The sequence below is a fragment of the Coregonus clupeaformis genome, chromosome 7, assembly GCF_020615455.1.
Source record: "Coregonus clupeaformis isolate EN_2021a chromosome 7, ASM2061545v1, whole genome shotgun sequence".
NCBI classification, from domain to species: domain Eukaryota; kingdom Metazoa; phylum Chordata; class Actinopteri; order Salmoniformes; family Salmonidae; genus Coregonus; species Coregonus clupeaformis.
In genome coordinates, this window is record NC_059198.1 from 20,981,834 (window position 1) to 21,005,882 (window position 24,049).

General features: G+C 38.8%; 1 protein-coding gene across 1 annotated transcript in view; it reads left to right on the forward strand.

The window, feature by feature from the left end:
• Positions 1-3,139: 3,139 nt before the first annotated feature.
• The window catches only part of LOC121569539 (vesicle-trafficking protein SEC22c), a 38,863-nt gene continuing 17,953 nt past the window's right edge, over positions 3,140-24,049 (forward strand). The window contains exons 1-4 of the mRNA XM_045221023.1: positions 3,140-3,281; positions 8,274-8,467; positions 9,408-9,571; positions 11,207-11,240. Of these exons, the coding sequence (XP_045076958.1) occupies positions 3,171-3,281; positions 8,274-8,467; positions 9,408-9,571; positions 11,207-11,240 (503 nt within the window). The 5' untranslated portion in view covers positions 3,140-3,170. The remainder of the gene's footprint in view (positions 3,282-8,273; positions 8,468-9,407; positions 9,572-11,206; positions 11,241-24,049) is intronic.

Below are 24,049 nucleotides of genomic sequence, written 5' to 3' on the forward strand. Positions count from 1 at the left end.
ACAGTCCTTACTGCTATTAGCCCATACAAACACATTGAATAACAGATTCACTACATGGAACAACAGATAGTCCTTACTGCTATTAGCCCATACAAACACATTGAATAACAGATTCACTACATGGAACAACAGATAGTCCTTACTGCTATTAGCCCATACAAACACATTGAATAACAGATTCACTACATGGAACAACAGATAGTCCTTACTGCTATTAGCCCATACAAACACATTGAATAACAGATTCACTACATGGAACAACAGATAGTCCTTACTGCTATTAGCCCATACAAACACATTGAATAACAGATTCACTACATGGAACAACAGATAGTCCTTACTGCTATTAGCCCATACAAACACATTGAATAACAGATTCACTACATGGAACAACAGACAGTCCCAAAAAAATATCAAAAGGAAGTTTGTTCTGAAGTGTCTCTCCTATATTAGGAAAAAACAATGTACATGTATTTAACCCCATATTTTGGGCACTAAACATTCTCCATATATACTTACATTCATTTCATTCATTTTTTTAACTGGTACCGGGGGACCTTTGGATGAGTCTTGTGAGGCCTGTCCTAGAGCAAAACAACCGACATGTACATGTTAGTGAGAGTCTCACCTTTGCTCAGAAGGGTCATATTAGTGTATAGCCCAAAAGGTTGGGACGCTACAGACAGAAGTTGGTAGATCGGCTGTACCGACGTCAGACGAGTCTCCTGCACCATCTTGTTAGTGAGAGTCTCATCTTTCCATATAGGGGCCATAATAGTTTATAGACCAAACCGTCCGGACCGATTTTCGGGATGTCGCCTGCCTTCCCGCCTTTGAGTCAAAGCCTCCCATTGTTAGGGCGGAGACATGAGCATCTCGTCATTACATAAAGATGTCTGGTTTCAGCCGCCTGCGAATTGGAAAGGAAAGTTGGCGGGTGCACAGTTAGGATGCTGGATTGCCCTAAAGTAAATAGATGTTTCGACAAAATTATATAATTGCTCCTATCTAAATAAAATCATTCAAAATACTTCACCAGGGAGCATGTCCCGGAATCTGCCGAGGCTGCTCCTCCTCCTTGTTCGGGCAGGCTTCGGCCTTCGTCGTCCCCGGAGTACTAGCTGCCACCGTTGAATGTTTCGATGTTCGTTTGGTTTGGTCTGTCTGTTACACCTGTGTCCGTTTGGTCTTGATTATGTGCCTTATAAGTTTCCTGTGGTTGTGTTCGTTAGTTGTGTGTTATTTTAGTTCCTGTCTGTTGGTGGTATCCGGTGCAGTTCTCTGGCATTGTTTTAATACGCACTGTGTTGCGTTGTCGTTTTGCCTCCTCGTTAGAGGCACTTTATTTTGTACTGGTTGTGCATCTAGTAAAGTCCTGTTCGACTTAGCTTATGCGTCCTGCGTCTGACTCCTCTCCACGCACCCACACCAACACTGACAGAGCATGACTTAGCCACAGAGGATCATTAACTTATTTTAACATGTTTTGCTGTGGATTGTTCAAATCACTAGGGATGTAGCTCAGTTGGTAGAGCATGGTGTTTGCAACGCCAGGGTTGTGGGTTCGATTCCCACGGGGGGCCAGTATGAAAAAAATAAAAAATAAAAAAATAAAAAATAAATAAAAATAAAGAACAAAACAACGAAAAATTATAGAAAAAATAACAAAAAAAATAATAATGTATGCACTAACTGTAAGTCGCTCTGGATAAGAGCGTCTGCTAAATGACTAAAATGTAAAATGTAAAAATGTTTGGGAAGCCCGCAATTTGGGTAGTGTGCATGGCAATAGTCTAGCTGATTGAATTGCGGCTGTCAGTGAAAAGCGTCTAAAATATGTGAAGATAATGTGTCCTGAGTATAATTTAAAATGTTGCATCAAGAAGAAAGTGAGGTGGGTGTGGCGAAGATATGGTGCGTCTCTCTACATAATGCATGTGTAACAGTTGTTAAAGTACTTTGTGAATTTCACCAGGTTCATATATTAATATAGCATGTTGATGTGTTATTATGCATGACTGCATCCTGGGAATAGGGGAGTGTGTCCTTACGTTTTGTCCTGCTCAAATCATTTCGATGCACTATGAGAGGTAGGCTCGCTTTTTCTATCGTCTTCAGAAAAGTTTGATTCCTTTAAGCACAGAGTCACAGTGTTTTGTTAATGAATAATGTTTTATATTTAGAGTTTACTCATAAGTGGATGGTGTTGTTAAGATGTCCCAATCAATCACACACTGCAGAGCTACAGCTGCACCGGTTACACATGCATATGTAGGAAAGTGGCCATTTGGCAATGTCTGATTTCTGATTGTCTTAACTCACCACGTAGGCTACACCACTCCATTTTTCTTTGCCTCACACAAGTCAAGGAAGTATTTGTTTAAAAAAATGTACGTCCATTGCGAATGATAGTTCCTCAGTATTTGAAAAATCGTTCCGACACTCCCGGCCTCAATATTCACCAAGTGTCGGTGAGAGAGAGAGTAAAATATCATGATCTGATGATCCCATATATCCAGTGGAAACATCATAAAAACCAGAAACGGAGGGCCTGGAATAGGCTAGTTGATACAATGTTGCAAGTTCGCTAGCGACAGCTTCTGACCAGACAAAGGGATGATTTGTTACAGCAATAGTTCAAGTCAAGACAGAAAGGGAGGCAGACAGGCGGAGTAGAGAGATTCATGTGATTGTAAGAACCGGAATTTTCACCTGATATTTTATTTAAAACATTCTTCGTCGGCTTTAGGCCTTTGCATTTGACTTAGTTGATGATGGAAGTTATAGGCCTACTGCTGCATCTCTGAGTTCTACGCTCTCATTTCTTTATCCGCCAATGGATCACCTTATATCAATGTGTCCCTATGGCAGAGGCTAGTGCTCTTGCCATTGTTACATTTTTACTTTTAGATTTTTAAAATTTTCTTCTGATTTTTATGATTGACAATGATTTTGAGAAACGAAAAGGTTATCATTGAAATGAAACTGTTCCACGAAAATGCGCATATAAAAATAATCATAACTGGCACGCAGATTAGTAGAAACGGTAGGATACACTGTAAGCTTCCCCAAACAGCTGCCTGTGGTCTTCACTAATACAGCCGTTTAGAAAATGTGAACGCGCAAGCGCGTGCAAACATAGGAAGTCCGGTGAAAAAAGGTGCCCGCCTATGCAAATCAAAGGCCGTCCAACTGCATCGTTCTGGCGCCGGGTCTACGGCGAGTGGAGAAGGACCATCTCATTTCAAGCAACAGGACCGAGTTTGGGAAACTGGGTTAAGGTGATGGAAGGGAAGGGAAGGGAAGGGAAGGGAAGGGAAGGGAAGGTGAGGGACAGGACAGGACAGGACAGGACAGGACAGGACAGGACAGGACAGGACAGGACGTCCCAACCCTAACCGTGAAGTTTATTAAGCTACTGTTTCTTTAAAAAAATAATAATAATCGCGAAACCCGGAAAGAGATTTGTTTTAATCTTCTCCCATAATGCTTAGCGAAATATTAAGAAAGCTAGTTGGTCTTTCAAAGTATTGGGCAACAGTCTACTTTAAATTGTATGTCAATGTACAGTAAATTGACAAACATAACTAAAGGGTCTACTTTCATTCACATGTTGTATCACAACAATGTGAGCTAAGCAAAATGAACCGAAGAATGTTAAGGTAAGGTGAACATAGTAAATAGCTAGCTGCTAACGTCGTTAGCCAGCCAACCTCTGCAAGAAGCAATGTGGATGTTCGCCACAGTGGGCTTATTTGTGATATGCATTCGTAAGATAATTATGCATCTAAAGTCACTCACTGTGACTAAAGTCAGGCTTGCTGCTGAACACATTGCTACTTTTAGACTCCTATTTCACTTGGTGTGGTAAGAAACGTGCATTCAGCTATCTACTGTAGCCATCTGTTAGCAGGCAGGGCTAACCTTAGTCTGGAGACCTGACGTTGAATTGCATTGGATTCAACGTCGGGCATAAATGAGCGTTTGGATCAGGAAAGTTTCCTCTGACGACCTCTACAAGCCAGAATGTTGAATACAATTATATTTTAACCTTTCTCATGTGGAATGCCAATTTATCTTACCATTTCTACCGATCTGCTTGCCAGTTATGGTTTTCATATGCACATTTTCGTGAAACAGTTTAATTTATGTCTTCATATCTCAAAATCATTGTCAAAGTTTATCCAAATCTAAAGGAAAATGATACAAACCTAAAAAGTAACTTCCATTGCCAACTATGTAAAAATAGCCTACATAAAGCCAACAAATAAAAACATTGCAGCCTGCAGGTAGAAAATATCCTAATAAAAATAAATGTCTTATAAATCACATTGGCTATGCATGGCCTGTCTGCAAGGAACTTGCAACATTGTATAAAATATTCTGGGCCCTCAGTTTCCTGCGCCAGTGAGCTCAGAACAGACACAGCTGTAGGCCATTTGAGTTTGCTCAAGGGATAAGAAGCAGTGCTTGACTTGGGTAGGAGCACACCGGAGCTGAGTACCGGCACCTCAAATGTTCTACTGCTTGAGCTCCTGTTCCTCTTATAGAATATTAGCTCCTGTTCCTCTTATAGAATATTAGCTCCTGTTCCTCTTATAGAATATTAGCTCCTGTTCCTCTTATAGAATATTAGCTCCTGTTCCTCTTATAGAATATTAGCTCCTGTTCCTCTTATAGAATATTAGCTCCTGTTCCTCTTATAGAATATTAGCTCCTGTTCCTCTTATAGAATATTAGCTCCTGTTCCTCTTATAGAATTAGAGCTCAAAAGTATTGTGGAGCTCCTGCACCTACATGTAAACAGAACCAGCACCCAAAATGAGGACAGGAACCTATTTCAGTCCAAGTCAAGCACGGATAAGAAGTAATCAGGTAGGCCTATTTTATGAAATTTCTAGTGGATCAGAGCATGACATTTTTCCCTTTCACGCTGAGTTGTTATCGAAAGAGAGAGAGCTGGAAATATTTTTAAAAAAATACATTGAGGAACTATTGTAATTCTCAATGGATGTAAAAACTGACTTTGTTTGCTTGCTGTTTGAGGTGAAGAAAACATTACTTTGAAAAGCTGCACAGGTCATTTAGTGGTGGTGCGTTAAGCCAATCAGAAATACTATCAGATCCCCAAATGGGCACATTTATATGCCTACATTTGAGCGCAGGCCAGGTAGCCTATAGACCTACTTCTATGAATAATCAGGCCAGGTAGCCTATAGGCCGACTTCTATGAATAATCAGGCCAGGTAGCCTATAGGCCTACTTCTATGAATAATCAGGCCAGGTAGCCTATAGGCCTACTTCTATGCGTGCGCGTCCTTACTCAACATTGACAGGAGCGCTCCAAACAAAAGACAATGACTAAATTGACAACACTCGTAAATGGAATTAAATAAATCAAAACTTGTTTCTCACAAGTGTAGCATAGGTTGTGCACTCTGCAAACAATGTGTCCACTCTGACAATGATAACGGGAAGACTGGAATCACTACTGGTGATATACACTGCTCAAAAAAATAAAGGGAACACTTTAAACAACACAATGTAACTCCAAGTCAATCACACTTCTGTGAAATCAAACTGTCCACTTAGGAAGCAACACTGATTGACAATACATTTCACATGCTGTTGTGCAAATGGAATAGACAACAGGTGGAAATTATAGGCAATTAGCAAGACACCCCCAATAAAGGACTGGTTTTGCAGGTGGTGACCACAGACCACTTCTCAGTTCCTATGCTTCCTGGCTGATGTTTTGGTCACTTTTTGAATACTGGCGGTGCTTTCACTCTAGTGGTAGCATGAGATGGAGTCTACAACCCACACAAGTGGCTCAGGTAGTGCATCTCATCCAGGATGGCACATCAATGCGAGCTGTGGCAAGAAGGTTTGCTGTGTCTGTCAGTGTAGTGTCCAGAGCATGGAGGCGCTACCAGGAGACAGGCCAGTACATCAGGAGACGTGGAGGAGGCCGTAGGAGGGCAACAACCCAGCAGCAGGACTGCATCGCAGTGCTTGAAGTGTCACTACAGACCCGGGTTCGATCCCAGGCTGTGTCACAGCTGGCCGTGACCGGGAGACCCATGAGGCGGCGCACATTTGGCCCAGCGTCGTCCAGTTTAGGGGAGGGTTTGGCCGGCCGGAATTTCAAAGTCCCATCGCGCTCTAGCGACTCCTTGTGCCGGACCGGGCGCCTGCAAACTGACTATGGTCGGTCGCCAGCTGGACGGTGTTTCCTCTGACACATTGGTGCGGTTAGCTTCTGGGTTTAGCGAGCAGTGTGTCAAGAAGCAATGCGGCTTGGCAGGGTCGTGTTTCGGAGGACGCATTGCTCTCGACCTATGCCTTTCCCGAGTCCGTAGGGGAGTTGCAGCGATAGGACAAGACTGTAACTACCAATTGGATATCACGAAATTGGGGAGAAAAAGGTGTGAAAGTACCAACAACAAAAAAAGACCTAGCTAGCTAAACAATGAACCATAATCCCAACTCATAACATTACTACCCTGCATGAATCTACAGGTAGCTAAAGCTAACCAACTAGGCAGCCACACAAGTAGGCAAGTAGGCTAAATGGGCGTACAATTAAAAAGCAAGGTATTTTCTGCTAAAACTATGCATAGCCAACATATTTCTGTTTATCATAGAAATAATGTAGCCAGCTACATTTCCTAATGTTTTGCCTCAAATTAATCTTGAATTTGATGGAGAAAAGTAGACTGTCTACACTGAGAAAAGTACCTGAGGAAAAAAGCTACAGATCAGTTAGAGGCAGTTCCTGAATTCTCAGAGTGGAGAAGTGCTACTGAAGCACAGAATTAGTCTGAAGCAGAAATGACAATAAGAACCATATTTAGATCTGCATTTACAAAACGCAGCAAGATACTTATTTTTTCCTGCGTGAAAAACAAAGCATTCTGCAACCCCTAAATGGAACTTTCTAGTGAGTGGCTGAATTAATAAGGTGACTGGGCATCGTTGTGTTTGAGAAGTCGAAGCCCTTCGGATGATATCTTGATTTCCTTGTTGTTTCTCCTATCTTCTCAGAGCAGGCAGACCTGTTGCCCTAGCGACTCCCTAGGCTCCTCCCCTATCTTCTCAGAGCAGGCAGACCTGTTGCCCTAGCGACTCCCTAGGCTCCTCCCCTATCTTCTCAGAGCAGGCAGACCTGTTGCCCTAGCGACTCCCTAGGCTCCTCCCCTATCTTCTCAGAGCAGGCAGACCTGTTGCCCTAGCGACTCCAGACACCGGGTGTAGACATGCTGTCCCAGGGCCAGCACCTTCATGTGACTTGTAAATGTCCAAACTTACCCAACATGCCATTCGGTAGCTCCTACCTACATATGTAGAACTGTATGAGCTGGACAGCCTATCTTTGCAATTATATATTTTTTCCCGTTTGCGGTCTTTAGCATATTTAGCTAGCAGCCTCCATGGACATTCGCTTGTACTTGTGCTAATTTTGTTAGCATTCTGGTAAAAGATGCTCAGTGGGCTTTTTTTGTGAATTTTTGGGGGCGTAAATCCCGAGATGCGAAAATCTGGATACCGCCCTAGCCTAAAACACGTGCACAAGCTCGGCAGGTATGCATTGTGTGCTTGCTTCAGGTCGTAGAAATCTCGAACGTACTACCAGCGATTTGGAACGTTGATGTAATTATACTGAACCTTTGACGTCCCTACTGTTAGCTAGCTAAGTTAGGGTAACAAGGAAATATTACAGGGTTTTCCCTAAATCATGTTTATTTACATGTTTTACTTGATAGTTTTAAGACTCTAGATCACAAGAAATGGCAGTTACGGGTGTTTAAAAAATGCACAAATGAGTTCAAAAGGGGGCAGAGACCCCTTGCCATTACTCATCAGCATCACCTTGTAAGAATTGTTAAACAGGATTCGTAATGTTTGAAACCATCATCTAGAGATTGTAGATGCATTTGCCATCATTCTGCCATGTATTACACTAGCTAGTTAACTGTTAGCCTGCTACCACTGAGCTGATGCACCACCTAGTGACTGACAACTGGGGCATAATAGAACCTCATTTCTATTGGACAGATTTATGTAAGTCCCTCCCTCTTTAGTTCCGTTTGCTTGCGTTTGGTTCCTAATGAATACACCCCTGACTGCGGTACTGACTTATACCAGATGTGACTCAGTTGTATTGATTCTCTGAGTCTCCTGTCCTGTCCTGTCATGTCATGTCCTGTCCTCTGTTGTGTTGTATTTTGTATTGCGCTGTGTTAAATGTTTCCTGTGTTTTGTGGTTGCAGGCTATGTGGACCATGTCTCTGATCCTGTTTGCCCTGGTGGTGCGGGTCAGGGATGGTCTGCCCCTCTCAGCCTCCACTGACTTCCAACACAACCCAGAGCTGCAAGAGAAGAAGCAGCAGCTACGGACCATCTCCAAGACCCTCAGCCTGTTCCCCGACAGAGGGGCGGTCAAGGGCCATGACCTCAATATATAGTAAGATAGATAGATATTATGTATAGTATATACTATACCTGAGTTGTGTGTATATAGTAAGGACACTTCAGAAAGTATTCACACCCGTTTAACTTTTTCCACATTTTGTTGTTACAGCCTGAATTATCAATTTTTTTAGCAATTAATTCAAAGCTGAAATGTCTTGAATGAAAAAGTATTCAACCCCTTTGTTATGGCAACCTTAAGTAAGTTTAGGAGTAGTGATGTGCTTAACAAGTCCCAGAATAAGTTGCATGGACTCACTTTGTGTGCAATAATAGTGTTTAACATGACTTTTGAATGACTACCTCACCTTTGTACCCCACACATACCGTTATTTGTAAGGTCCCTCAGTCGTGCAGTGAATTTCAAACACAGATTCAACCACAAAGACCAGAGAGGTTTTCCAATGCCTTGCAAAGAAGGGCACCTATTGGTAGATGTAAAAAAAAAAAAAGCAGCAGACATTGAATATCCCTTTGAGCATGGTGAAGTTATTAATTACACTTTGGATGGTGTATCAATACCCCCAGTCACTACAGAGATACAAGCTTCCTTCCTAACTCAGTTGCTGGTGAGAAAGGAAACCGCTCAGGGATTTCACCATGAGGCCAATGGTGACTTTAAAACAGTTAAGAGTTTAATGGCTGTGATAGGAGAAAACTGAGGATGGATCAACAACATTGTAGTTACTCCACAATACTAACCTAAATGACAGAGTGAAAAGAAGGAAGCCTGTACAGAATAACAGGGATCATTTGAGTTGACGTTAGACAGAATTGGTTGAACAGATCAGAAACCAGTATCAACATTTTGAAAGGAGCCAGAAACTGTCCTGCTGCGTGCCAGTTTGCGCTGTTCTGTGAAGGGTTGTACGTCTTGCTTTGGGCTGTTTGTTTACTTAAACCCCCCTCCTCCTTTCCACCTCCCTCTCCTCTAGTTTCCTCTCCAGTGAGGGCGTATCCTACATGAGCGTGTGTGACGCCAGCCTCCCTGCAGCCATGGCCTTCTGTTTCCTAGAGGACCTGCGCTGGGACTTCACAGCACATATGGACAGCGCCAAGGTTGCCCTGGCAGCCAGGCCTTACCCCTTCCTGGAGTTCGGTGTGTAGGAGAGGGGTGGAAGTGAAGGGGAGGGTTATGAGGGAGAGAGGAGGGGAGGGAGAGAGGAGTGGGGCTGGGGGGAGGGGAGGGAGTAGGGGTGAAGGGAGAGGGGTGGAGGGAGTAGAGGAAGGAGGGAGAGAGGGGTGGGTGAAGAGAGGAGGGGTGGGTGAAGGAGACGAGGAGGGGTGGAGGAGGAAGGAGAGGCGTGAGAGGGGATGGGTGGAGGTAAAGGAGGTGGAGGGTTGAGTAGCAGAAGGAGAAGGGTGGAGGTGATGGCGTAGAGCAGGGGTAGGCAACCCTGTTCCTGGAGTGCCGCAGGTACTGCAGGATATTGTTCCAACTAGGCACCACACCTGACCAACTGAGCTGATTGATCAGTTCAGTGATTGCCTAAATTCAACACACCTGGTCTTCCAGGTCGGATAAATCAAAAACAAGGGTTGCCTACCCCTGGCCTAGAGCCAGCATTTTATGATGTATTGAACAGATGAGGTCATCTGTAGGTCATCAAAATGTATTGAACAGATGAGGTCATCTGTAGTTCACCAAAATGTATTGAACAGATGAGGTCATCTGTAGTTCACCAAAATGTATTGAACAGATGAGGTCATCTGTAGGTCATCAAAATGTATTGAACAGATGAGGTCATCTGTAGGTCATCAAAATGTATTGAACAGATGAGGTCATCTGTAGGTCATCAAAATGTATTGAACAGATGAGGTCATCTGTAGGTCATCAAAATGTATTGAACAGATGAGGTCATCTGTAGGTCATCAAAATGTATTGAACAGATGAGGTCACCTGGCCTTGCTGCTATTCCAGTTTCAACTGTTCTGCCTGCGGCTACGAAACCCCTACCTGTCCCAGACCTGCTGTTTTCAACTCTAAATGATCGGCTATGAAAAGCCAACTGAGAGACCTGAGCCCTAGGACCATACGTCGGGACTACCGGCCGTGGTGACTCCTTGCTGTCCCCAGTCCGCCTGGCCTTGCTGCTATTCCAGTTTAAACTGTTCTGCCTGCGGTTATGGAACCCCTACCTGTCCCAGACCTGCTGTTTTAAACTCTAATGATCGGCTATGAAAAGCCAACTGAGATTTATTCCTGATTATTATTTGACCATGCTTGTCACTTATGAACATTTTTGAACATCTTGGCATGGTTCTGTTATAATCTCCACCCGGCACAGCCAGAAGAGGACTGGCCACCCCTCATAGCCTGGTTCCTCTCTAGGTTTCTTCCTAGGTTTTGCCTTTCTAGGGAGTTTTTCCTAGCCACCGTGCTTCTACACCTGCATTACTAGCTGTTTGGGGTTTTAGGCTGGGTTTCTGTACAGCACTTCGAGATATTAGCTGATGTAAGAAGGGCTATATAAAATAAAATTGATTGATCTGTAGGTCATCAAAATGTATTGAACAGATGAGGTCATCTGTAGGTCATCAAAATATTATTATATGACCGTGCCTCTGGTGTTCTAAAACCATGATAGATCCCATGAGGCAGTCATGTAGTCAGGAGTCCAGATACTTAATAACATACGACAACCAATAGTCACTGATACTTAACTACATACAATAACATACGACAGCAGCAGTATAACTGGAAGGGTTAATATTATATTATATTATATTATAGACAACAGCATAGCGTGGCTGCAGCAGCAGTATAACTGGAAGGGTTAATATTATATTATATTATAGACAACAGCATAGCGTGGCTGCAGCAGCAGTATATCTGGAAGGGTTAATATTATATTATATTATATTATAGACAACAGCATAGCGTGGCTGCAGCAGCAGTATAACTGGAAGGGTTAATATTATATTATATTATATTATAGACAACAGCATAGCATGGCTGCAGCAGCAGTATAACTGGAAGGGTTAATATTATATTATATTATAGACAACAGCATAGCGTAGCTGCAGCAGCAGTATAACTGGAAGGGTTAATATTATATTATATTATAGACAACAGCATAGCGTGGCTGCAGCAGCAGTATAACTGGAAGGGGTTAATATTATATTATATTATATTATAGACAACAGCATAGCGTGGCTGCAGCAGCAGTATAACTGGAAGGGTTAATATTATATTATATTATAGACAACAGCATAGCGTGGCTGCAGCAGCAGTATAACTGGAAGGGTTAATATTATATTATATTATATTATAGACAACAGCATAGCGTGGCTGCAGCAGCAGTATAACTGGAAGGGTTAATATTATATTATATTATATTATAGACAACAGCATAGCGTGGCTGCAGCAGCAGTATAACTGGAAGGGTTAATATTATATTATATTATATTATAGACAACAGCATAGCGTGGCTGCAGCAGCAGTATAACTGGAAGGGTTAATATTATATTATATTATAGATAACAGCATAGCGTGGCTGCAGCAGCAGTATAACTGGAAGGGTTAATATTATATTATATTATATTATAGACAACAGCATAGCGTAGCTGCAGCAGCAGTATAACTGGAAGGGTTAATATTATATTATATTATAGACAACAGCATAGCGTGGCTGCAGCAGCAGTATAACTGGAAGGGTTAAATTATATTATATTATATTATAGACAACAGCATAGCGTGGCTGCAGCAGCAGTATAACTGGAAGGGTTAATATTATATTATATTATATTATAAACAACAGCATAGCGTGGCTGCAGCAGCAGTATAACTGGAAGGGTTAATATTATATTATATTATATTATAGACAACAGCATAGCGTGGCTGCAGCAGCAGTATAACTGGAAGGGTTAATATTATATTATATTATATTATAGACAACAGCATAGCGTGGCTGCAGCAGCAGTATAACTGGAAGGGTTAATATTATATTATATTATATTATAGACAACAGCATAGCGTGGCTGCAGCAGCAGTATAACTGGAAGGGTTAATATTATATTATATTATAGACAACAGCATAGCGTGGCTGCAGCAGCAGTATAACTGGAAGGGTTAATATTATATTATATTATATTATAGACAACAGCATAGCGTGGCTGCAGCAGCAGTATAACTGGAAGGGTTAATATTATATTATATTATATTATAGACAACAGCATAGCGTGGCTGCAGCAGCAGTATAACTGGAAGGGTTAATATTATATTATATTATAGACAACAGCATAGCGTGGCTGCAGCAGCAGTATAACTGGAAGGGTTAATATATTATATTATATTATAGACAACAGCATAGCGTGGCTGCAGCAGCAGTATAACTGGAAGGGTTAATATTATATTATATTATATTATAGACAACAGCATAGCGTGGCTGCAGCAGCAGTATAACTGGAAGGGTTAATTTATATTATATTATATTATAGACAACAGCATAGCGTGGCTGCAGCAGCAGTATAACTGGAAGGGTTAATATTATATTATATTATATTATAGACAACAGCATAGCGTGGCTGCAGCAGCAGTATAACTGGAAGGGTTAATATTATATTATATTATATTATAGACAACAGCATACCGTGGCTGCAGCAGCAGTATAACTGGAAGGGTTAATATTATATTATATTATAGACAACAGCATAGCGTGGCTGCAGCAGCAGTATAACTGGAAGGGTTATATATTATATTATATTATAGACAACAGCATAGCGTAGCTGCAGCAGCAGTATAACTGGAAGGGTTAATATTATATTATATTATAGACAACAGCATAGCGTGGCTGCAGCAGCAGTATAACTGGAAGGGTTAATATTATATTATATTATAGACAACAGCATAGCGTGGCTGCAGCAGCAGTATAACTGGAAGGGTTAATATTATATTATATTATATTATAGACAACAGCATAGCGTGGCTGCAGCAGCAGTATAACTGGAAGGGTTAATAAAATTATATTATATTATAGACAGCAGCATAGCGTGGCTGCAGCAGCAGTATAACTGGAAGGGTTAATATTATATTATATTATAGATAACAGCATAGCGTGGCTGCAGCAGCAGTATAACTGGAAGGGTTAATATTATATTATATTATATTATAGACAACAGCATAGCGTGGCTGCAGCAGCAGTATAACTGGAAGGGTTAATATTATATTATATTATAGACAACAGCATAGCGTGGCTGCAGCAGCAGTATAACTGGAAGGGTTAATATTATATTATATTATAGACAACAGCATAGCGTGGCTGCAGCAGCAGTATAACTGGAAGGGTTAATATTATATTATATTATAGACAACAGCATAAGCGTAGCTGCAGCAGCAGTATAACTGGAAGGGTTAATATTATATTATATTATATACAACAGCATACGTGGCTGCAGCAGCAGTATAACTGGAAGGGTTAATATTATATTATATTATAGACAACAGCATAGCGTGGCTGCAGCAGCAGTATAACTGGAAGGGTTAATATTATATTATATTATATTATAGACAACAGCATAGCGTGGCTGCAGCAGCAGTATAACTGGAAGGGTTAAATATTATATTATATTATAGACAACAGCATAGCGTGGCTGCAGCAGCAGTATAACTGGAAGGGTTAATATTATATTATATTATATTATAGACAACAGCATAGCGTGGCTGCAGCAGCAGTATAACTGGAAGGGTTAATATTATATTATATTATATTATAGACAACAGCATAGCGTGGCTGCAGCAGCAGTATAACTGGAAGGGTTAATATTATATTATATTATATTATAGACAACAGCATAGCGTGGCTGCAGCAGCAGTATAACTGGAAGGGTTAATATTATATTATATTATATTATAGACAACAGCATAGCGTGGCTGCAGCAGCAGTATAACTGGAAGGGTTAATATTATATTATATTATATTATAGACAACAGCATAGCGTGGCTGCAGCAGCAGTATAACTGGAAGGGTTAATATTATATTATATTATATTATAGACAACAGCATAGCGTGGCTGCAGCAGCAGTATAACTGGAAGGGTTAATATTATATTATATTATATTATAGACAACAGCATAGCGTGGCTGCAGCAGCAGTATAACTGGAAGGGTTAATATTATATTATATTATAGACAACAGCATAGCGTGGCTGCAGCAGCAGTATAACTGGAAGGGTTAATATTATATTATATTATATTATAGACAACAGCATAAGCGTAGGCTGCAGCAGCAGTATAACTGGAAGGGTTAATATTATATTATATATTATAGACAACAGCATAGCGTGGCTGCAGCAGCAGTATAACTGGAAGGGTTAATATTATATTATATTAATTATAGACAACAGCATAGCGTGGCTGCAGCAGCAGTATAACTGGAAGGGTTAATATTATATTATATTATATTATAGACAACAGCATAGCGTGGCTGCAGCAGCAGTATAACTGGAAGGGTTAATATTATATTATATTATATTATAGACAACAGCATAGCGTGGCTGCAGCAGCAGTATAACTGGAAGGGTTAATATTATATTATATTATATTATAGACAACAGCATAGCGTGGCTGCAGCAGCAGTATAACTGGAAGGGTTATATATTATATTATATTATAGACAACAGCATAGCGTGGCTGCAGCAGCAGTATAACTGGAAGGGTTAATATTATATTATATTATATTATAGACAACAGCATAGCGTGGCTGCAGCAGCAGTATAACTGGAAGGGTTAATATTATATTATATTATATTATAGACAACAGCATAGCGTGGCTGCAGCAGCAGTATAACTGGAAGGGTTAATATTATATTATATTATATTATAGACAACAGCATAGCGTGGCTGCAGCAGCAGTATAACTGGAAGGGTTATATATATTATATTATATTATAGACAACAGCATAGCGTGGCTGCAGCAGCAGTATAACTGGAAGGGTTAATATTATATTATATTATATTATAGACAACAGCATAAGCGTGGCTGCAGCAGCAGTATAACTGGAAGGGTTAATATTATATTATATTATATTATAGACAACAGCATAGCGTGGCTGCAGCAGCAGTATAACTGGAAGGGTTAATATTATATTATATTATAGACAACAGCATAGCGTGGCTGCAGCAGCAGTATAACTGGAAGGGTTAATTATATTATATTATATTATAGACAACAGCATAGCGTGGCTGCAGCAGCAGTATAACTGGAAGGGTTAATATTATATTATATTATAGACAACAGCATAGCGTGGCTGCAGCAGCAGTATAACTGGAAGGGTTAATATTATATTATATTATATTATAGACAACAGCATAGCGTGGCTGCAGCAGCAGTATAACTGGAAGGGTTAATATTATATTATATTATATTATAGACAACAGCATAGCGTGGCTGCAGCAGCAGTATAACTGGAAGGGTTAATATTATATTATATTATAGACAACAGCATAGCGTGGCTGCAGCAGCAGTATAACTGGAAGGGTTAATATTATATTATATTATAGACAACAGCATAGCGTGGCTGCAGCAGCAGTATAACTGGAAGGGGTTAATATTATATTATATTATATTATAGACAACAGCATAGCGTGGCTGCAGCAGCAGTATAACTGGAAGGGTTAAATTATATTATATTATATTATAGACAACAGCATAGCGTGGCTGCAGCAGCAGTATAACTGGAAGGGTTAATATTATATTATATTATATTATAGACAACAGCATAAGCGTGGCTGCAGCAGCAGTATAACTGGAAGGGTTAATATTATATTATATTATATTATAGACAACAGCATAGCGTGGCTGCAGCAGCAGTATAACTGGAAGGGTTAAATATTATATTATATTATAGACAACAGCATAGCGTGGCTGCAGCAGCAGTATAACTGGAAGGGTTAATATTATATTATATTATATTATAGACAACAGCATAGCGTGGCTGCAGCAGCAGTATAACTGGAAGGGTTAATATTATATTATATTATATTATAGACAGCAGCATAGCGTGGCTGCAGCAGCAGTATAACTGGAAGGGTTAATATTATATTATATTATAGACAACAGCATAGCGTGGCTGCAGCAGCAGTATAACTGGAAGGGTTAATATTATATTATATTATATTATAGACAACAGCATAGCGTGGCTGCAGCAGCAGTATAACTGGAAGGGTTAATATTATATTATATTATATTATAGACAACAGCATAGCGTGGCTGCAGCAGCAGTATAACTGGAAGGGTTAATATTATATTATATTATAGACAACAGCATAGCGTGGCTGCAGCAGCAGTATAACTGGAAGGGTTAATATTATATTATATTATATTATAGACAACAGCATAGCGTGGCTGCAGCAGCAGTATAACTGGAAGGGTTAATATTATATTATATTATATTATAGACAACAGCATAGCGTGGCTGCAGCAGCAGTATAACTGGAAGGGTTATATATTATATTATATTATAGACAACAGCATAGCGTGGCTGCAGCAGCAGTATAACTGGAAGGGTTAATATTATATTATATTATATTATAGACAACAGCATAGCGTGGCTGCAGCAGCAGTATAACTGGAAGGGTTAATATTATATTATATTATATTATAGACAACAGCATAGCGTGGCTGCAGCAGCAGTATAACTGGAAGGGTTAATATTATATTATATTATAGACAACAGCATAGCGTGGCTGCAGCAGCAGTATAACTGGAAGGGTTAATATTATATTATATTATATTATAGACAACAGCATAGCGTGGCTGCAGCAGCAGTATAACTGGAAGGGTTAATATATATTATATTATATTATAGACAGCAGCATAGCGTGGCTGCAGCAGCAGTATAACTGGAAGGGTTAATATTATATTATATTATATTATAGACAACAGCATAGCGTGGCTGCAGCAGCAGTATAACTGGAAGGGTTAATATTATATTATATTATATTATAGACAACAGCATAGCGTGGCTGCAGCAGCAGTATAACTGGAAGGGTTAATATTATATTATATTATATTATAGACAACAGCATAGCGTGGCTGCAGCAGCAGTATAACTGGAAGGGTTAAATATATTATATTATATTATAGACAACAGCATAGCGTGGCTGCAGCAGCAGTATAACTGGAAGGGTTAATATTATATTATATTATAGACAACAGCATAGGCGTGGCTGCAGCAGCAGTATAACTGGAAGGGTTAATAATATTATATTATATTATAGACAACAGCATAGCGTGGCTGCAGCAGCAGTATAACTGGAAGGGTTAATATTATATTATATTATATTATAGACAACAGCATAGCGTGGCTGCAGCAGCAGTATAACTGGAAGGGTTAATATTATATTATATTATATTATAGACAACAGCATAGCGTGGCTGCAGCAGCAGTATAACTGGAAGGGTTAATATTATATTATATTATATTATAGACAACAGCATAGCGTGGCTGCAGCAGCAGTATAACTGGAAGGGTTAATATTATATTATATTATATTATAGACAACAGCATAGCGTGGCTGCAGCAGCAGTATAACTGGAAGGGTTAATATATTATATTATATTATAGACAACAGCATAGCGTGGCTGCAGCAGCAGTATAACTGGAAGGGTTAATATTATATTATATTATAGACAACAGCATAGCGTGGCTGCAGCAGCAGTATAACTGGAAGGGTTAAATATATTATATTATATTATAGACAACAGCATAGCGTGGCTGCAGCAGCAGTATAACTGGAAGGGTTAATATTATATTATATTATATTATAGACAACAGCATAGCGTGGCTGCAGCAGCAGTATAACTGGAAGGGTTAATATTATATTATATTATATTATAGACAACAGCATAGCGTGGCTGCAGCAGCAGTATAACTGGAAGGGTTATATATTATATTATATTATAGACAACAGCATAGCGTGGCTGCAGCAGCAGTATAACTGGAAGGGTTAATATTATATTATATTATATTATAGACAACAGCATAGCGTGGCTGCAGCAGCAGTATAACTGGAAGGGTTAATATTATATTATATTATAGACAACAGCATAGCGTGGCTGCAGCAGCAGTATAACTGGAAGGGTTAATATTATATTATATTATATTATAGACAACAGCATAGCGTGGCTGCAGCAGCAGTATAACTGGAAGGGTTAATATTATATTATATTATATTATAGACAACAGCATAGCGTAGCTGCAGCAGCAGTATAACTGGAAGGGTTAATATATATTATATTATATTATAGACAACAGCATAGCGTGGCTGCAGCAGCAGTATAACTGGAAGGGTTAATATTATATTATATTATATTATAGACAACAGCATAGCGTGGCTGCAGCAGCAGTATAACTGGAAGGGTTAATATTATATTATATTATATTATAGACAACAGCATAAAGCGTGGCTGCAGCAGCAGTATAACTGGAAGGGTTAATATTATATTATATTATATTATAGACAACAGCATAGCGTGGCTGCAGCAGCAGTATAACTGGAAGGGTTAATATATATTATATTATATTATAGACAGCAGCATAGCGTGGCTGCAGCAGCAGTATAACTGGAAGGGTTATATTATATTATATTATATTATAGACAACAGCATAGCGTGGCTGCAGCAGCAGTATAACTGGAAGGGTTAATATTATATTATATTATATTATAGACAACAGCATAGCGTGGCTGCAGCAGCAGTATAACTGGAAGGGTTAATATATTATATTATATTATAGACAACAGCATAGCGTGGCTGCAGCAGCAGTATAACTGGAAGGGTTAATATTTATATTATATTATATTATAGACAACAGCATAGCGTGGCTGCAGCAGCAGTATAACTGGAAGGGGTTAATATTATATTATATTATATTATAGACAACAGCATAGCGTGGCTGCAGCAGCAGTATAACTGGAAGGGTTAATATTATATTATATTATATTATAGACAACAGCATAAGCGTGGCTGCAGCAGCAGTATAACTGGAAGGGTTAATATTATATTATATTATATTATAGACAACAGCATAGCGTGGCTGCAGCAGCAGTATAACTGGAAGGGTTAATATTATATTATATTATATTATAGACAACAGCATAGCGTGGCTGCAGCAGCAGTATAACTGGAAGGGTTAATATTATATTATATTATATTATAGACAACAGCATAAGCGTGGCTGCAGCAGCAGTATAACTGGAAGGGTTATATATTATATTATATTATAGACAACAGCATAAGCGTGGCTGCAGCAGCAGTATAACTGGAAGGGTTAATAATATTATATTATATTATAGACAACAGCATAGCGTGGCTGCAGCAGCAGTATAACTGGAAGGGTTAAATTATATTATATTATATTATAGACAACAGCATAGCGTGGCTGCAGCAGCAGTATAACTGGAAGGGTTAATATTATATTATATTATATTATAGACAACAGCATAAGCGTGGCTGCAGCAGCAGTATAACTGGAAGGGTTAATATTATATTATATTATATTATAGACAACAGCATAGCGTGGCTGCAGCAGCAGTATAACTGGAAGGGTTAAAATATTATATTATATTATAGACAACAGCATAAGCGTGGCTGCAGCAGCAGTATAACTGGAAGGGTTAATATATATTATATTATATTATAGACAACAGCATAGCGTGGCTGCAGCAGCAGTATAACTGGAAGGGTTAATATTATATTATATTATATTATAGACAGCAGCATAGCGTGGCTGCAGCAGCAGTATAACTGGAAGGGTTAATATTATATTATATTATATTATAGACAACAGCATAGCGTGGCTGCAGCAGCAGTATAACTGGAAGGGTTAATATTATATTATATTATATTATAGACAACAGCATAAGCGTGGCTGCAGCAGCAGTATAACTGGAAGGGTTAATATTATATTATATTATAGACAACAGCATAAGCGTGGCTGCAGCAGCAGTATAACTGGAAGGGTTAATATTATATTATATTATATTATAGACAACAGCATAGCGTGGCTGCAGCAGCAGTATAACTGGAAGGGTTAATATTATATTATATTATATTATAGACAACAGCATAGCGTGGCTGCAGCAGCAGTATAACTGGAAGGGTTAATATTATATTATATTATATTATAGACAACAGCATAAGCGTGGCTGCAGCAGCAGTATAACTGGAAGGGTTAATATTATATTATATTATATTATAGACAACAGCATAGCGTGGCTGCAGCAGCAGTATAACTGGAAGGGTTAATATTATATTATATTATATTATAGACAACAGCATAGCGTGGCTGCAGCAGCAGTATAACTGGAAGGGGTTAATATTATATTATATTATATTATAGACAACAGCATAGCGTGGCTGCAGCAGCAGTATAACTGGAAGGGTTAATATTATATTATATTATATTATAGACAACAGCATAGCGTGGCTGCAGCAGCAGTATAACTGGAAGGGTTAATATTATATTATATTATATTATAGACAACAGCATAGCGTGGCTGCAGCAGCAGTATAACTGGAAGGGTTAATATATTATATTATATTATAGACAACAGCATAGCGTGGCTGCAGCAGCAGTATAACTGGAAGGGGTTAATATATATTATATTATATTATAGACAACAGCATAAGCGTGGCTGCAGCAGCAGTATAACTGGAAGGGGTTAATATATATTATATTATATTATAGACAACAGCATAGCGTGGCTGCAGCAGCAGTATAACTGGAAGGGTTAATATTATATTATATTATATTATAGACAACAGCATAGCGTGGCTGCAGCAGCAGTATAACTGGAAGGGTTAAATTATATTATATTATATTATAGACAACAGCATAGCGTAGCTGCAGCAGCAGTATAACTGGAAGGGTTAATATTATATTATATTATATTATAGACAACAGCATAGCGTGGCTGCAGCAGCAGTATAACTGGAAGGGGTTAATATTATATTATATTATATTATAGACAACAGCATAGCGTGGCTGCAGCAGCAGTATAACTGGAAGGGTTAATATTATATTATATTATATTATAGACAACAGCATAGCGTGGCTGCAGCAGCAGTATAACTGGAAGGGTTAATATTATATTATATTATATTATAGACAACAGCATAGCGTGGCTGCAGCAGCAGTATAACTGGAAGGGTTAATATATATTATATTATATTATAGACAACAGCATAGCGTGGCTGCAGCAGCAGTATAACTGGAAGGGTTAATATTATATTATATTATATTATAGACAACAGCATAGCGTGGCTGCAGCAGCAGTATAACTGGAAGGGTTAATATTATATTATATTATATTATAGACAACAGCATAGCGTGGCTGCAGCAGCAGTATAACTCGGAAGGGTTAATATTATATTATATTATAGACAACAGTATAGCGTGGCTGCGAGCCAGTATAACTGGAAGGGTTAATATTATATTATATTATAATATATTATAGACAACAGCAAATAGCTGGCTGCAGCAGCAGTATAACTGGAAGGGTTAATATTATATTATATTATAGACAACAGCATAGCGTGGCTGCAGCAGCAGTATAACTGGAAGGGTTAATATTATATTATATTATATTATAGACAACAGCATAAGCGTGGCTGCAGCAGCAGTATAACTGGAAGGGTTAATATTATATTATATTATATTATAGACAACAGCATAGCGTGGCTGCAGCAGCAGTATAACTGGAAGGGTTAATATTATATTATATTATAGACAACAGCATAGCGTGGCTGCAGCAGCAGTATAACTGGAAGGGTTAATATTATATTATATTATATTATAGACAACAGCATAGCGTGGCTGCAGCAGCAGTATAACTGGAAGGGTTAATATTATATTATATTATATTATAGACAGCAGCATAGCGTGGCTGCAGCAGCAGTATAACTGGAAGGGTTAATATTATATTATATTATATTATAGACAACAGCATAGCGTGGCTGCAGCAGCAGTATAACTGGAAGGGTTAATATTATATTATATTATATTATAGACAACAGCATAGCGTGGCTGCAGCAGCAGTATAACTGGAAGGGTTAATATTATATTATATTATAGACAACAGCATAGCGTGGCTGCAGCAGCAGTATAACTGGAAGGGTTAATATTATATTATATTATATTATAGACAACAGCATAGCGTGGCTGCAGCAGCAGTATAACTGGAAGGGGTTAATATTATATTATATTATATTATAGACAACAGCATAACGTGGCTGCAGCAACAGTATAACTGGAAGGGTTAATATATTATATTATATTATAGACAACAGCATAGCGTGGCTGCAGCAGCAGTATAACTGGAAGGGTTAATATATTATATTATATTATAGACAGCAGCATAGCGTGGCTGCAGCAGCAGTATAACTGGAAGGGTTAATATTATATTATATTATATTATAGACAACAGCATAGCGTGGCTGCAGCAGCAGTATAACTGGAAGGGTTATATTATTTATATTATATTATAGACAACAGCATAGCGTGGCTGCAGCAGCAGTATAACTGGAAGGGTTAATATTATATTATATTATAGACAACAGCATAGCGTAGCTGCAGCAGCAGTATAACTGGAAGGGTTAATATTATATTATATTATATTATAGACAACAGCATAGCGTGGCTGCAGCAGCAGTATAACTGGAAGGGTTAATATTATATTATATTATAGACAACAGCATAGCGTGGCTGCAGCAGCAGTATAACTGGAAGGGTTAATATTATATTATATTATATTATAGACAACAGCATAGCGTGGCTGCAGCAGCAGTATAACTGGAAGGGTTAATATTATATTATATTATATTATAGACAACAGCATAAGCGTGGCTGCAGCAGCAGTATAACTGGAAGGGTTATATATTATATTATATTATAGACAACAGCATAGCGTGGCTGCAGCAGCAGTATAACTGGAAGGGTTAATATTATATTATATTATATTATAGACAACAGCATAGCGTGGCTGCAGCAACAGTATAACTGGAAGGGTTAATATTATATTATAATATTATATTATAGACAACAGCATAGCGTGGCTGCAGCAACAGTATAACTGGAAGGGTTAATATTATATTATATTATATTATAGACAACAGCATAGCGTGGCTGCAGCAGCAGTATAACTGGAAGGGTTAATATTATATTATATTATATTATAGACAACAGCATAGCGTGGCTGCAGCAGCAGTATAACTGGAAGGGTTAATATTATATTATATTATAGACAACAGCATAGCGTGGCTGCAGCAGCAGTATAACTGGAAGGGTTAATATTATATTATATTATATTATAGACAACAGCATAGCGTGGCTGCAGCAGCAGTATAACTGGAAGGGGTTAATATTATATTATATTATATTATAGACAGCAGCATAGCGTGGCTGCAGCAGCAGTATAACTGGAAGGGTTAATATTATATTATATTATAGACAACAGCATAGCGTGGCTGCAGCAGCAGTATAACTGGAAGGGTTAATATTATATTATATTATATTATAGACAACAGCATAAGCGTGAGCTGCAGCAGCAGTATAACTGGAAGGGTTAATATTATAT